The 12,964-nt window shown below is 40.7% G+C and overlaps 1 protein-coding gene across 1 annotated transcript in view; it reads right to left on the reverse strand.

Moving 5' to 3' along the window:
- The window catches only part of LOC149833647 (phospholipase D zeta 1-like), a 155,388-nt gene that overhangs the window by 8,017 nt on the left and 134,407 nt on the right, over window positions 1-12,964 (reverse strand). Inside the window, exon 18 of the mRNA XM_090009189.1 lies at window positions 8,506-8,637. Coding sequence (XP_089865315.1) covers window positions 8,506-8,637 — 132 coding nt within the window. The remainder of the gene's footprint in view (window positions 1-8,505; window positions 8,638-12,964) is intronic.

A 12,964-nucleotide genomic window follows, 5' to 3' on the forward strand; every position in this document is an offset into this window, starting at 1 on the left:
AAGATGAGAGAGAATCGTTTACGGTGGTTTGGACATATTCGACGAAGGCCTAATGATGCTCCAGTTAGAAGGATGGAGAAATGGGAAAATATATTAGTTAAAAGAGGTCGGGGTAGGCCTAGGAAGACATAAATGGAGGTGATAGGAAAGGATATGAATGCTTTGAACCTCACCGAAGACATGGCATTGGATAGAAATGATTGGAGGAGAAGGATTCATGTGGAAGACCCAAAATGATTTTCTTTTTTGGTTCATATCGCCGACCCCAATTGTTTTGGGATGAAGGTATAGTTGTTGTTGTTAAAAAGGTCAAGGGTGTTTGGATGCAAATGTTTTGTGCTTCTTGAAAAATATAACAAACTCTATCCTAAAGCTATAAAATGTATTTTTCTTAGATATGCCAAAAATAAAAAAGGCTAGCGATGTTATGATGAAACAAATAATTAGCGTTATGTTTCTATAAATGTTACTTTTCTTGAAAATGAAAATGGATTTGCTTTTGAAAAACCTAAAGAAGAATCTAAGCATGCTTTCTTATTTGATTTGTTACCTAAATCAAATAATGAAATTGTTGATAATGACATTGGTAATTTCGAGTCTATTAACGACTCAAGTGAAGAAAGAGAATTATCTCATAATCTTCTACAATACTCTAGATGAGATAATGGGGAGCATCCATGTGCACTTGAAAGATATAAGCAATCAACAAATGTTGAAGAAACTAGTGTTAGAAGATTTAAACGAATAGATAGGCCTCCAAATAGATTTGTTTCTTATGAATCCTTTTCTCCTAACTATAGGACTTGTCTTCTAACCATTCATTTATATCATGAACCCTCTAACTACAACGAAGTTAAAAACATAAAAGAATGGGTTGAAGCCATGAAAATAGAATTAGATGAAAGATTTGCAATGCTCGAATTCTTCCACACGTGAAAGCTGAGAAACAGAGAGAGAGAGAGAGGGGGGACTGCAGAGAAAACCGATAACCAAAATTGTATGGGTCGGCTGCTATTCTAATCCCTTTATAATAACATACTAATACAAAGATTAGGGTACTAAAATACCCTTATTACAAGAGAATAAATTAGACAGTGCCATTAATGAAATGGCAATGATCATGGGTCTGGATCTCCTGACCCGTGACCCGTAACAAGAGATACACTTCTTTTCACCCTCCCTCAAGTTGTGCATGGTCTTGAACCATGAACAACTTGCCTTTTAACATCCAAAATTTGTCTTTTGTCAGTCCTTTTGTAAATATATCCGCCACTTGATCTGTAGTTCGTACAAATTCGGGCTCAATCTCTTTCTCTTCTACTTTTTGTCTCACAAAATGCTGATCTATTTCAATATGTTTGGCACGAATGTGATGGATTGGATTAAAAGACATACTAATGGCACTCTGGTTGTCACACAAAAGAAGTGATCGAGAGATCGATTCTCCTACTTCTGTCAGTAAATGTCTAAGCCAAGTAGCTTCAGCAGTGGCGGCTGCCATTGACCTGTATTCAGCCTCTGTACTGGATCTGGCAATAGCCTTTTGTTTCTTACTACTCCAAGAAACCAAATTCATCCCAACAAACACACAATAGCCGGATACTAATCTGCGTTCATCTGGATCTCCCGCCCAATCCGCATCAGAATAAACAGTGATGTCATGTGCATTTTGCCCATTGGTCTTTCTCTTATATAAAAGACCATCCCCAACCGTTCCCTTCAGATATCAAAGTATCTGTTTAATCGCTTCCATATGCCCTTCACAAGGTGCATGCATAAACTGAGATACTTGATTCACAAAGTAAACTATATCAGGGCGAGTAAAAGTGAGGTATTGTAACATACCCACTATGCTACGATAGTGTGTGGGATTTTCATATGGATCTCCATCTTGAGAGCTAAGCCTTTGGTGAAGAACACTAGGAGTTCCCAAGGGCTTGCAATCTTTCATACCTGCTTTATTGAGAACATCAATGATATACTTATGTTGAGTGAGAGTCATCTCTTCAGAGGTACTGTCGACTTCAAATCCAAGAAAGTATCGTAGTTTGCCAAGGTCCTTCATTTTTAACCCTCTGATTCAAGAGATGTTTGACTTCTTCAATGTGCTCATTGGAATTACCAGTAATGATGATATCATCCACATATATCAACAGCAGAGTAATTGTGTCTTGGTTCTTAAATATAAATAAGGAGTGGTCAAGAAGAAATTTCTTAAAACCATATTTTTGTATTTCAAGAGAAAAGCTGTCAAACCAAGATCGAGATGCCTGCTTCAATCCATATATCGCCCTTTTTAGTCTGCAGACATATTTTGTAAGATTACCTTCTGCGTAACCAGTGGGTTGTTCCATGTAAACTTCTTCTCTCAAATCTCCATGAAGAAAGGCATTCTTCAAATCAAGTTGGCTAATGGTCCATTGGTGTTCAATAGCTAAAGAAAGTATGACTCGAATTGTCCCCATCCTCACCACTGGACTAAAGGTTTCATCATAGTCCTGTCCTTGCTCCTGTGTAAAACCTTTGGCTACAAGTCTCGCCTTGTATCGCTCTATAGTCCCATCTGGTTTATACTTTATTTTGTACACCCATTTTGAACCAACAATATTTCTGTCAGGTGATCTTGGTACAACATCCCACGTACCACATTCATGTAGAGCTTCCATTTCCTCATTCATTGCTTTAATCCATCTTCTGGAATTTGATGCTTGGGAGAACGTTGTGGGTTCATCTTCTTTGCTCAAGGCTGTTAGAAAGAGTTGAAAATCTAATGAAAAACTTTCATAATTGACCCATCTTTCAATTGGATGGCGAGAACGAGTGGATCTTCTAACATCAACGATGTTGGATGTAGAGGATGTGTCCATTTCTAGATTAACTATGGTGGGCGGCTCTCTTTCTTGTCGAGTGTAAACAAGACCTTTATACCTTTCTGGATCCAAAGTTGGGTCTGTGTTTTCATGGGCAATCATCTCATCAGCAGACACAGATTCCTTATCCTTTTGAGTACAATTTGAGGGGCAGACATCACTAACTCCGAAGAAAAGTTCATAATTCAGCCAAGGATAATAAGTCTCAATTTTAGAATTTGATTCTGAAGAGCTAGTACATCGACAATCAAAATTCAATTCATCGAAGATGACATTTCTTGATATTTTGATGTGCTTGCTCACCGGATCATAGCACATGTACCCTTTATAGTCATCAGCATAACCCACAAACCTGCACTTCAGGGCCTTGTCCTGAAACTTATGTCTCATTGAATTATCAACATGAACGTAGCATAAACAACCAAACACACGCAAATCATGATAGTTGGGATGTGCACTAAATAGAGAAAAGTAAGGAGACTTGTTTTCCAAAATAGTCATGGGCAATCGATTTATCACATGAACTGCAGAATGAAAAGCCTCTGTCCATAAAGTAATCAGAAGACTAGTATCATGCTCATCGCACTCTCAACAATATGGCGATGCTTCCTTTCAGCAATCCCATTCTGCTGAGGTGTGTGTGGGCAAGACACCTTTTTCCTTATCCCGTTACTTTGAAGAAAGTTAGTAAAGTCAATGGAAGAAAATTCACCTCCTCCGTCACATTAAAAACTAAGGATGTTTTCAGAAAATTGGTTTTTGACAAAGGAATGGAAGTTTCGGAACAACTTGAAAGTCTCAGATTTGTGTTTCATGAAAAATATCCAAAAATAACAGGAATAACTGTCAACAAATAAAAGATAATATCTAGTTCCAGATATGGAAGCAACTGGGGCAGGCCCCCAAACATCAGAGAAGATAATCTCAAAAGGTCTTGAAGCTCTTTTATTGATAGAATGAAAAGGTAAGACATGACTCTTACATAAGAGACAACTAGAACATTTGTTGTCATTGACATTTATTCCTAAACCTGACTTGGGAATGAGGTTACTTGAAACAAGTTTCTCAATGAAATTATTACTGCAGTGACCTAGACGACCATGCCAAAGGTTTGGCTTATTGATTTCAGAGACACTAAAGACACATGTGGAATTCTCAGAAGGCAACGATGAGTGGAGCTTCAAGTTTGGGTCTACAGGGCGAATATGTGTTGAAGGATCTTCTTGAAAAACATACATATTGCCTTGCCGTTTTCCTCTACCGAACGTCTCCTTCGTGCAGAGGTCCTTGACAAGAACAGAAGAGGGAGTAAATTCAATTGAGGCTTTGATATCATCAACAAGTTTAGAAACTGAAACAATGTTTTTCTTGATGTTAGGAGCATAAAGAACTTTTGAAAGGTTGATAGAAGATTCTGACAAAGGTATAATGAAGTTTCCAATATGAGAGATAGAGTGGTGGGATCCATCCCTAATAACTATACTACTTCTACCAATGTAAGGAACAAGGTTTAGGAGCTTACCGGCATCACCAGTAACGTGAGTCGTTGCGCCAGAGTCCACGTACCAAGTACCTTGCTCATTCTGTTTCAGATTCAATCCTGCTAAAGCTGACAACAATAACTCATTTACTTCTCCGCTGGTCCTTGTACTGTTTGTGCCTCTCTTTGCTTCAGTTTGTGTCGATTTTCCTTTATTTTGGGGATTGAACCAACAGTTAGCTTTGATATGCCCATTTTTATTACATAGAAAGCAAGTAGGAATTGGCCTCTGTCTTTGTGGATTGATATATGTGTTGGGTGTAGGCAATAATCCACGGCCTCCTTGACCACTTCTCCCTTGTCCTCCTTTTCCCTTGATATCATAGCTTCCTTGTCCTCGTGCAATAGTAATCCCTGTAGCAAGAACTTCTTGTGCCCCAATATGCATAGATGATTCTTCAGAAAATCCCTTTAGGTTCATCTCATATTATAATAATTTTGCACGTAGATCTTCAAAGTTGGGCAGCTTAGGTAAACATAACAAGGAAGTAACAATCATATGATAGTCGGGTCCCAATCCACTGAGAGTTTGTTGTACCAAATCTTTATCAATTACTGCACATCCAACAACTGCTAGTTGATCTGTGATAACCTTCATTTTGTTCAAGTATTCCATGATGGTCATGGAATCCTTTCTTAACATTTGAAAATCTCTTTTAAGAAACATAATCCTGGCCTGAAAAACCTGTGAGTATGTCTGAACAAGTCTGTCCCAAAGTTGCATGGCAGTGTAGTCATCTAGAATTGCTACAAGCACCTCTTATGACAGTGTAAATGTAATATAAGCAACTAGCGCTTGGTCTCTTTTCATCCAAGCTACAAATTCAGGATTTCTAACATATACCGTAGTAGATGCTTCTTTGTTGTCCCTTTCTTCTCATGATATGAACTCGGGAGGAACTAGAACAGATCCATCCAGATGTCCAGAAAGATCCTGACTCCTAATGAAAGGTATGATTTGCCTCTTCCAAGTCAAGAAGTTAGAATTGTTTAATTTTTCAGACACTGAGTTGACTGAGGAAGCTTGAAGAAAGGACCGACTGAGTAGGAAGTGAATCCATGTTTCACAGTATTAGGAGTGTGTCCAGTACAATTTGTCTACAGTTTCTGTAACCCCCTTTTTTTTTGCAGAAACTAATTCAGATCAATGTCTGATTTAAAACAGATATTGAATATCTATCAGATTTCTAATTTTCAGAAGAGAATGAATACTGAATATGAAAACCACAAAAAAATATGTGAATAGGAATTCACACCCGGTGTTGACGCATTGCTTTCAAGCTAAAAGAGATAAAATGGTAGAAATGAGGGTAACGTCAGGTCTGAGCCTGGTCAGATCTGATCAGAGATGTGGCTGGATCAAATAAAAACCCAATTACGTGATTAGATCACGCTCTGATCGAAAACAATAAACAATATATGTTGATGACAGATTGAAGAATGAGAGAAGAGATTGAGATCGATTAACTGCACTGAGTTAACTCAGATTTATTAGAGAAGAAAGTTTGATCAGATCTGATTAACGTCAGATCTGATAGAGATCAAGAGGCAAAGAAAAATAAGGTGAGACAGATCTGATCGAGAAGAAAATTGAGGAATGAATATTCAGACGAGATTGAGGAAACAGACAGAAGAAAAAAAATTCTTGACTTAGAAGAGAAAATCGATAGGGTTCAGATCTTTCAGACGTACCTTTGAGATCAATTCCAGGTCCAGCTGTAGCGTAGCTCTGATACCATGAAAGATTTGCAATGCTCGAATTCTTCCACGCGTGAAAGCTGAGAGAGAGAGAGAGAGAGACTGCAGAGAAAATCGATGCCCAAAATTGTATGGGTCGGCTGCTATTCAAATCCCTTTATAATAACATACTAATACAAAGATTAGGGTACTAAAATACCCTTATTACAAGAGAATAAATTACACAGTGCCATTAATGAAATGACAATGGTCACGGGTCTGGATCTCCTGACCCATGGCCCGTAACAAGAGATACACTTCTTTTCATTAGATGCCTTCCGAGGCTCATACTTGGGCAATTCAACCTCTCCCCAAAGTAAAGAAAACAATAGGGTATAGATGGGTTTTTAAAATTAAAACAAAAAGTGGCGGGTCCCTATAAAGATATAAAGGAAGATTAGTTTTGAAAGGATACTCTCGAAAATATGGAATAGATTATGAAGAAACATTTGCCCTAGTAGCTCATATGACCACAGTTAAGGCTCTAGTTGCAGTAGCATCCATTAGAAAATTGCCTATATACCAGTTAGATGTTAAAAATGCATTCTTAAATGAAAATTTAAATAAAGAAGTATTCATGGATCCTCTTCCTGGTTTGACTATTGAAAATGATATGGTTTTTCGTCTTCAAAAAAATTTATATGGACTTAAACAAGCCCCTAAAGCATAGTATGATCGGTTTAGTGGTATTGTGTTGAATCTTGGATTTAGATCTTGTTACAATGACACTACCATTTTTGTAAGATCTACAACTACCTCACTTATCATTCTCCTTTTATATGTTGATGATATGATCATTACTAGGAATGATCAGAAGAAAATTGAAGAAATTAAAATTATACTTAAAAAATCTTTTGATATGACTGACCTTGGTTTTTGAAATGTTTTTTAGGAATTGAAATAGCCTACGCTCCAAGAGGGTACATTTTGTCTCAAATCAAGTTTGCAACTGATAGTGTTGCGCGCTCGGGAATCACTGACACAAAATATGCCGATACTCCTGAAGTGATAAATGCAAAAATGAGAGTTGTACACAACTTATAAGATCATTAATGTATCTATCCATTATCAGGCCAAACATTGCGCATGTTGTACACACTGCAAGTCAATTTCAACATGCGCCCACATTGGTTCACATGAGTGCAGTATTAAGAATAGTTCGATACATCAAGAAAACTATATCTAAAGGGTTATTCTTATCCTCTTCATCATCTTTAAATCTTATTGCTTATTCTGATTCTGACTAGGGTGATCTCAATAATCGTCATTTTTGTGTATTTGTAGGTGATTCCCTCATCTTTTTGCGATGCAAAAAGCAACAGAAAGTGTCTATCTTTTATGGAAGCTGAGTATAGGGCGATGGCTACAACAACCACCAAGGTCGTATGGATGAGAGCACTACTTTCAGATATGGGTGTTGATGCGTCAGAACCTTCAAAATTATGTTGCGATAACAAAAGCGCCATATATATAGCAAATAATCACACGTTTCATGAGCGAACAAAACATATTGAGATGGATTGTCACTATGTTTGCGAAGAATATTTGAAGGGAACGATTACGTTGCCATATGTTCAGTCCGAGTTTCAGATTATGGACTTCTTCACCAAAGCTCTTCCTCTACCCAAATTCTTGTATCTTCTTAGCAAACTATTGGTGATTTCACCGTCAGTTTGAGGGGGAGTGTTAAAATACTATATATGAGTATTTTGGTCTTTTAAGTATTTATATTTAGTACAGTCCATTAGAGAACATGTAATTTTTTGTCTTTTGTAATTAATGCACCGTGTGACTGTTGGGAGGCAGTCCAACTAGTCGTTGGACTGCCCCCAACGGTCATAAATATGACAGTTGGAAGCCAGTCCAATGACTGTTGGACTGCCTCCCTCACTCCAAGTGAGGCTCTACACTCTTGTAAACTATGCTCTTTGAAGCATATTGTGGAGGTTTATAAAAATCCTTTTTATTTATAGGCTTTTGTGCCTTGGTGTTATTGTGAAAGTTCATATTCATTATCTCTTTTATGAGATTGAGATTGTGTTTGGTCCATTAGAGACCACGGTTTTTGTTGTGCGCGTGTAGCCCTTTGTTGGCATTGTATTCGTGCACCATTGATTCATTACAGATCCATAGATCAAATTTATAAATTATGGATGTTTTATCTTCATTCATCCTTAGTTCAGGGCAATATCACACTTATATCCAACATATGCAAATAGGGTCATGAAAGGGAAAACAGAATAAATATGTGTAAGATGCCTAAAGGGCACAAGCCTCACAATAAAAGTACAGGTAAATATATTCCACAACTGTCAAAGCGAAAAAAAGAAAATTAAAGCCAAAACATATCAGACCAACCTCCATAGGATGTAAACCAAGATGCTCAAACCACAATGATACACGGAGACTGTAAGCAAATTTTCCAGCTGTCCAAGGGATTCCATTCATATATGAAGCAACAAACTCCTTATCTTCAATAAGAACACCGATCTGGAAAATTTATTCCAAAATTGACCAAATAAAACTTCAAAAAAAGTCCAAACATACAACCCGACAGGCAACAAAGAAATCCATGCAGAAAATGGACAGTGAACTTTGCAAAACCAAAATGTCTAAAGAAAGCTATTCATTTTATCTTGAAATTTCACAAAAAATAAGTAAAAACACAATTGTAGGAAAAAATAACTTCACATTAGATATTCAGTTAATGTAAGAAAACTAATTCTTTCTTTTTTCTGAAATGTCATAGAAGCAAATTTATTAATGAAAAAAAAGATTTGCCCCTTTGTTTTTCATGTTGTGTGTATGTGTGCATGTGTCAGGTCAATCAGTCTGAGGCAGGCATGCCAATGTTTTTGGGCTTGAGCTCCATTAGCTTTGATATGTGATCAGGCCAGATTCCATATTCAGGCTGTAACCCCCCCCCCCCCCCAAAAAAAAAAATAAATAAATAAAAAAGAGGCTTGGAATCAGGTCGGATCAGGACCCGAACCCAACCTGGACCCAACTCGAAGCCACTGCCTCTGTATCTGCCTTTTAAAGACAGTGAGGCAAAGGGGGGAGGTTTCTCGAAACCTCCTTCCCCTCTCGCTCTCTTGTCTCTCTCTCTCTCTACCCGACCCCCCCCCCCCCTCTCCTCGCATCTGCGGAGTAGCGGCCACCGACGACCCCACTTCCTTCGGCGAGCTTCTTCCGGCAACCCCCAGGTACGCTCCCCTCATTTTTCTTCTCCTTTTCCTTCCGCCTCTCTCTCCCTCAATTCTCCGTTTGCACAGGGAGGGGCTGAGCCACCTCCTTGTCTCCCTCGATCGCAAGGGAGGGGCAAAGCCCCCTCCTTGCTGCCCTAAATCGTAGGGGAGGGGCAAAGCCCCCTCCCTGCGATGTGTTTTAAGAGGGAGGGGCCCAGCCCCCTCCCGATGCCTCTGTTTGCAGGGGAGGGGTCAAGCCGCCTCCCTACGTCTCCTTTTGGCAGGGGAGGGGTCGAGCCCTCCCTGTGCTCCTTGTTACGGCAGGGGAGGGGTTGAGCCCCTCCTGCTCCCTGTTCCGACAGGGGAGGGGTCGAGCCCCTCCTACTCCCTGTTACGGCAGGGGAGGGAGTCGAGCCCCTCCCTGCTCCCTTTTACGGCAGGGGAGGGGTCAAGACCCTCCCTGCTCCCTGTTACGGCAGGGGAGGGGGTCGAGCCCCTCCTTGCTCCCTTTTTTCCGACAGGAGAGGGGTCGAGCCCCCTCCCTGCACCGCCATTGTTCGGGGGAGGGGTCGAGCCCCTCCCTGCTCCCTTTTTCTGACAGGGGAGGAGTCGAGCCCCCCTCCCTGCACCGCTTTTGTTCGGAGGAGGGGTCGAGCCCCTCCCTGCTCCCTTTTTCCGACAGGGGAGGAGTCGAGCCCCCCTCCCTGCACCGTCGTTGTTCGGGGGAGGGGTCGAGCCCCAACCTGCTCCCTTTTTTCTGGCAGGGGAGGGGTCGAGCCCCCCTCCCTGCACCGTCGTTGTTCAGGGGAGGGGTCGAGCCCCCTCCCTGCTCCCTCTTCTCTGGCGTCAGGCAGGGGCTTTGCCCCCTTGCCTGTTTGCGTGTTCGACAGGCAGGGGCCAAGCCCTTGCCACTTTGCGTATTCGGCAGGCAGGGGCGAAGCCTCCTGTATCCCCCTTTGTGTCTAGTGGGCAAGGGTCTCACTCCTGCCTCTTTGCTCTTTTGGAAAGCAGAGCGAAGCCCCGGCCTCCCTCGTTGCCTTTATCAGGTAGGGGTGCAGCCTCCTGCCTCCCCGTGGTTGCTGATAGCATGTCAGCAAGGGCTCGCAGCCCCTACCCCGGCTTCTTTCGCGTTTAGCAGGTTCGCATGGGGCACGCTGCCCCTATTTCTTTCACGTCAGGTCAACGGCAGTGCCCTTGACCTTCTATTTTTAGTGTTAGCTTGCTAAGACTATCGCTTTTGCAGCTCGTACGATAGATCACGCTCGCGCTCCGCGACCCGAGCCGTTAATCACTTATACCAACAGATGCCATTAAGCTCGCAACTCCCTGAGGTAGGGGAAGATTGCACGAAAGACTTCGACAATTGAATTGAGTTCAATTAACTAAAAAGGATAATTAAATAAATATATATGTATATATATATTTATACGAGTACGCATTTAACTCAAGGACGCAGTTTTGCGATCCTTGTCCTTTACTTCCTGTCATGTCTTTACTTTGTCATCTCGCTTTGCGCCCAGGCTCCTGCTTTTGCAAATGTTTCGTTATTGCCTTGCCATTGCAGATGATGCTTAGGTTTTCGCTCATTGCATGTGCTATTAAAGGCATCCTCGTGGAGGATGCAAGAGGCATTTACCACTCTTCCTCTTGCGACAAGAGTTGAGTCGGGAGCTTAACGATACATCCTCGTCTAAAGAGAGGGATCCCTAGCAGGGATCCTGGTTTTTCGAGTGAGCAGTCCTGCAAAGTAGACATGAGAATTTAGGGAGCTGCGCAAAAAGCATCAAAGACTGCCCAAATCGAAGTATTTGGAATGATGTGATTGGCTGGTTTTGTTCGTCTATCCAACATATTTTGGGTAACCCCGAATTGGGGCTTGAGCGAACTTTTTAGCGGGGGTTCTGTTGAGAAACTCGTATCCCGTTTATCGAGGCCAGTATCGAGTCATGCGAGGCATGTAAATACCACGATAGCAGATGAGATTATTGAAAATCGCATGCCAAATGTTGGAACAAGTTGGTTGTTTCAAATGATAAAGAATGTTAAAAGTAAAGTTTGAGAAACATTACATCTTTGCGAAACACTTTTGTTGAGGCTCTCCTATTAAGGAACTATACCCCTTTCATCCTAGAGTACTTGTAGTCGTGCACTACATGCTAGTACTGCGATGATCGGATGAGACGGTCGTGCGACCTCGAACAGTGCTAAATGCACAATGTTGTAAACACATAAAAATGAGATCGCCTTCACAGGTAAGATGCTTATTTGGTCAAAAGACCAGAGCATATAGAATGAGTCGTCAGTTAACTTACCCCTAACGCACTCATTTGCTTCTTGTAGTTTGTCAAGGGAGATGACAGAGTGGTACACACTCCAATGGACAGGTTGTTAACAACCACCCCACGGGCAAAGATCCGACCTCCCCAGTCATTGGAGTTAGGGGAATGGACTATCAGACATTATCGTGGTATATTCCATGGACTTCTGCAGAAGTTGGATGCATCTGTTGCCAAGTACCTGCCTTTGGGGAATCCTCTCTTGGCTAAAGCCGTCCTCTTAGGAGCCGACTCAACTAGCTATTCGGGTTATTGAAAATACATAGAATAACAGACACTCGAACTAGTCTCAGTTGTTTATACGATTTGTCTGTGTGTACCCGCAGGCCAGTAATATCGAAACATAAAGTCTGTTCACACTGGTTGATGGGTCATGAGACTTGCTTGTTGCATGGTAGTTCACAGCTTACGATCAAATAAATCATCATGCTGTGTTTGACAGTTGCACTGCTTAATTGCTTTGAATTGCTTACCTGTTTGAAACGGCTTACCTGTTTAACTGCATATCTGCTTTAAACTGCTTAGCATGCTAAATTAAATGTTTTTAATTCAGTTTCCCGTATACTCTCTTGTGCACCTACTAGTTTTCTGTGAAATTAACCCATTCTATGGGTGTAGGTGATGATTAGGTGCACCACGGGCGATGGCGTGATTGCAAGATGGCTTCAAGACTTCCTTTTCCTGCTCTTAGCTCGCGTCCTGGATGTTTTGGGGTTTTGTGATATCCGAATTTTGTACTATTTGGGAACTTCTTTTAATGAAAGTGGCTTTTCCAAGTGTTTTGCAAGTAACATGGATTGTGAGTTTTGGTTCTTTTAGCTAACGGGCTCAAAGCTGTCAACTTGACTTTTTAAATTCGACAAAAGAATAGTCTTCCGCTGATTTTATAAACAAACTCTGAAAGGAAAGAGATTTTTTCTACTCTCTTGCCTGTTTTCTGAAAAGTTCGCAAGTTTGAAATTTTGGGGCATTACAGAGGCATAAGACAAAAGTCTTTTAACAGGCCAAGCCTGGCCCTGTAAAAGTAAGACAACATATAAATAACGAGCCTCGGTGCAATTTGAACTAAGACTAGTCCTGAGTTGGCAATGCCATAGTGGTGCACATTGAACTCAGATATAAGCCTATAACTTAGCGAGGAAAATCTTCAGATATTATAGTTGTTGATAAATCTTGAGAAAATGTAAAAAAAAGCTCTGCAATAAGAAAATGAGTAATATAAGAATAACAGAAATAAGAAAAGAATGGGTCTTTAGTAAAAGGTAGAAAAGTTTTGAAAATAATATAAAAAAT

Source organism: Nuphar pumila, chromosome 6 (assembly GCF_984573655.1).
Source record: "Nuphar pumila chromosome 6, dmNupPumi1.hap1.1, whole genome shotgun sequence".
Lineage (NCBI taxonomy): Eukaryota > Viridiplantae > Streptophyta > Magnoliopsida > Nymphaeales > Nymphaeaceae > Nuphar > Nuphar pumila.